At 37.5% G+C, this 3,358-nt stretch overlaps 1 protein-coding gene across 1 annotated transcript; it reads left to right on the forward strand.

Annotated features, from left to right (window-relative positions):
- Positions 1-1,226: 1,226 nt before the first annotated feature.
- LOC145311820 (uncharacterized) lies at positions 1,227-3,358 on the forward strand. The gene is made up of 2 exons (XM_080150812.1): positions 1,227-1,543; positions 2,519-3,358. The coding sequence occupies exons 1-2, from the start codon at positions 1,526-1,528 to the stop codon at positions 3,041-3,043; spliced, it is 543 nt and encodes a 180-aa protein (XP_080006938.1). The 5' UTR covers positions 1,227-1,525; the 3' UTR covers positions 3,044-3,358.

The raw sequence follows: 3,358 nt of genomic DNA on the forward strand, positions 1-3,358 counted from the left end.
ATATTTTAATAACTATTAAGGGGGGGTCATATTGACCCCCCCCCTCTAGTTTTTTCAATGTCATTTTTTTTGTAGGTAAGATAGAGAGTTGTGACTTCATGACTTTTTAAGTTTAGTAATTATACGTTGGCAAGAGTTGATCTTATATGGATATCTGGTCTGTGTCGGTCGTGGCGTCCGGTCAAAGTCGGTTGGGTAGCACCAAAATTAGAAAAAATTCTAAATAAATCCTTATTTCTACATTATAATTTTTGTGTATAAGGTAGAAACCTAAAATTTTATATCATTTTATATACTTAGATATCAATGACCTTCTGAGAAAAGTGGTGTTATGACCGTTTGACCGCTCCCTGACCGACATTATGACCGATTTTTGTCCGGCTTTTACTACAGACATACATCATGAATATCGTGGCTTCTATTACAGCTATAGAGATCTATAATTTTTTTTGGTAAATCCTTGAGCAACAATAAACAGATAAAAATATTAATTGGCGGCGCCAACCGCCGTTTTACCGCCTTAACCGCCGAAAATAACGGTTTCCGTTATTTGCCGTTTTTTGGCGATGATCAGAAAAAGTAATTTTTTTGTTAGGAAAAATAAAAGTTCGTCCTAAAATTTGGTCATCCTAGCTGCAAAATTGGCCGTTCTACAGCTGTTTTAAAATTTAACCTTCCATGGAAAAATAGAAAGCTTTACTGTAAAGGAGAACCATTTCGGTTCAGTGGTTAGCGAGATACTTTACCTCCCTCAGACGACAAGAAAGGCAGACATATCTAGTTACTTTGTTAAAATTTAAAGAACTTGCAAACATATTTGATATCTAAGTTTAGTTCAACTGAATTACTTTAATTCAAATTATTTTCTTTCAAGTTGATTTTAATAGTTTTTTTGCCATTTCAAACCTTTTAAAGGTTGCCTTAAAAATAATACCTACTTTAATGTTTTAAATTTTCTCCTTAGTATTTTAGTAAAGTGAAATTTCAAATTTGGAAGCGTCTGATACGAGAAATCTTTCCCCCTTAGTGATAAAAAACCATGAAATGATCGAGAGTAAGGCGGGGTTTGGAAACCATTTTGATAGAGAAAATAACAATACATTTAAAGTTAATTACTAAATGTTACATAAGGATGTAGATAATTTTAGAACCAACCAACGTCAGATAATGGGGAAGAAGGGGTGAGGGAGGGCCTAAATGGGAGAAATTTTTTTTTACGTAGCAGCTTTTCGTCTTGGCATGGTGGTTAAAAAGGGTGCGGGCAATTTTCACAAGGAAGGAGAATTTTTGTATTCTGCAAGAGTTCCGTGTTCAATAGGGAGGATTTATTTGCACCAGAACAAAAAGCTTTTTGGTTCTATAGGAAGGAGAAATTTATGGGGTGCTATATTTTAGCAGAAATACATTGAGAAAAGGGAAGGTTAATGGGGTGGAGGTTAGGTGAAATTTGGAGGTATAAAAAGGCATTTTCCGTGGAGTTGGTTGTCAGTTCTTGCAACCCAGGAATTCAGCCACAGATACAAACATGAGAGCTTTCGTTGTTGTAAGTATTTATTTTATTTTTTCTCTTTGTTTTGTCCTTGTTTGTATAGATGTATAATCCAGATAGTTATCTGGTTCAAGTGGTGGACACCCGTTTCGTCTGCTAGCAAATTTCTCTCTGTTCTTTAGGCGGTTTTTATATTTCTGACGCTATTAGTTGGGCAGAGTTAAATAGAGCCCCTCTATTCTTTGACAGTTGATGCTAAACCTTTTTACAAACTATAGAAAAAAAACATATTTTCATACTAATTTATGAATTTTTTTCAATTTAAGGCTTATTTACTTATTTGTATCTATTTCTTTAAAATTAATTTTAAGGTCTTCATCATTTTACTGAAAGACCGAACACAGTAATAGTGTCTGACTGATTATGACGGAACAAAAAAAATTAGCCAATGAGAGGCCACTATAAATTTTACCATTGGTCAATAACGGCCTCTCATTGGGTAATTTTTTTTTGTTACGTCATAATCAGTCAGACACTATTACTGTGTTCGAAAGACCTCTCTCAAAATTTCGTGTGAATGATATACCAATATCATATGTGGTCATAATATTGGTAATATGTCATAATTAAGCATCGATTTAATGTTAAATTAAAGAAATGATTTTAAACTATATGTTAGGATTTCTAATGATAAACACATTTAAAAATAGAATTTTGGGCCAATATGGTATAACTTTCAATATTTGAGCTTTAAAATACTATTACTCATTTATGTCGACTAAATTTTCTTAGTGGATTTAAAAATTATAGCATCATTTGTTTAGTAATTTTTCCTTGGTTCTCTATCTGAACGTTAAGCCAAGTCGTATAAAATTTGCTATGCTAGCCTAAGAGTTAGGGGTTCCTTAGCCTATCATAGATATAAAGGAATAAGTAAGATTTAGAAACTTTAGATCCTATGCTAGCCTAAGAAATCAAATTTTGTCCAATATATGATTGATGTAAACTTAATTTTTTTATTATTGTTAGGTCTGCCTGTTCGCTGCCGCCTCAGCTGCTCCCGCCGCTGACGCCGAGGCCGATCCCGCCCTCCTCTACACCAGCGGTGTCCTCCCCTACGCCGGACTCCACCACGCCGCCTACCCCTATGGCGTTGGCGCCGTCGCTCCCGCTGTCTACAGCACCGCCGCCGTCAAGTCCGTCGTTGAGAAGCCTGCTGAGGTCAAGGTTGACACCGTCGCCCATGTTGCCCCCGTTGTGTACAACACCGCCGTCCACCACCCTCTGACCGCCTACCACGCTGGTGTGTACGCCGCTGGTCTGCCCGTTGCTGGCTACTACGCCAACTCCGGCGGTGCCGTCCATGTTGTTAAGCGTGAGGCTGATGCCGATGCCACCGCTGATGCCGATGCCACCGCTGATGCCGATGCCGATGCTGATCCCTACTATGGCTACTACGGCTACAACTACGGATACCCCTTTGCTGGCTACAGAGCCTATGCTGGCCACCCCTATGCCTACAGAGCCGCTTGGGGATATCCCTACTGGGGTTGAACCTGGTGTTGACCAACCACCAGACCAACAATCATCTCTGTTCATCTCGCTACCACATCATCTCAGCGGATCAAAATACTGAACAAGAAAAAAATTAAACAAAAAAAATTTTATGTGATATTTTTTATACCTTAAAGCAGCTATTATCAACTTTTTCAAGTGTACAAAAGTTGTGCACGGGTGTACATTTTTGTACAGTACTGTGCACAGTTTTTGTACACATCTAATTGTTTTTTGATGGAATCTCTCCACATGTATCGTATTATTACAAATCTACGCCCTCCAAAGAAATCAAATAAATTTATGAAAAAATAA

The sequence above is a fragment of the Acartia tonsa genome, chromosome 2 (assembly GCF_053477335.1).
Source record: "Acartia tonsa isolate MP-2025a chromosome 2, ASM5347733v1, whole genome shotgun sequence".
Taxonomy (NCBI): domain Eukaryota; kingdom Metazoa; phylum Arthropoda; class Copepoda; order Calanoida; family Acartiidae; genus Acartia; species Acartia tonsa.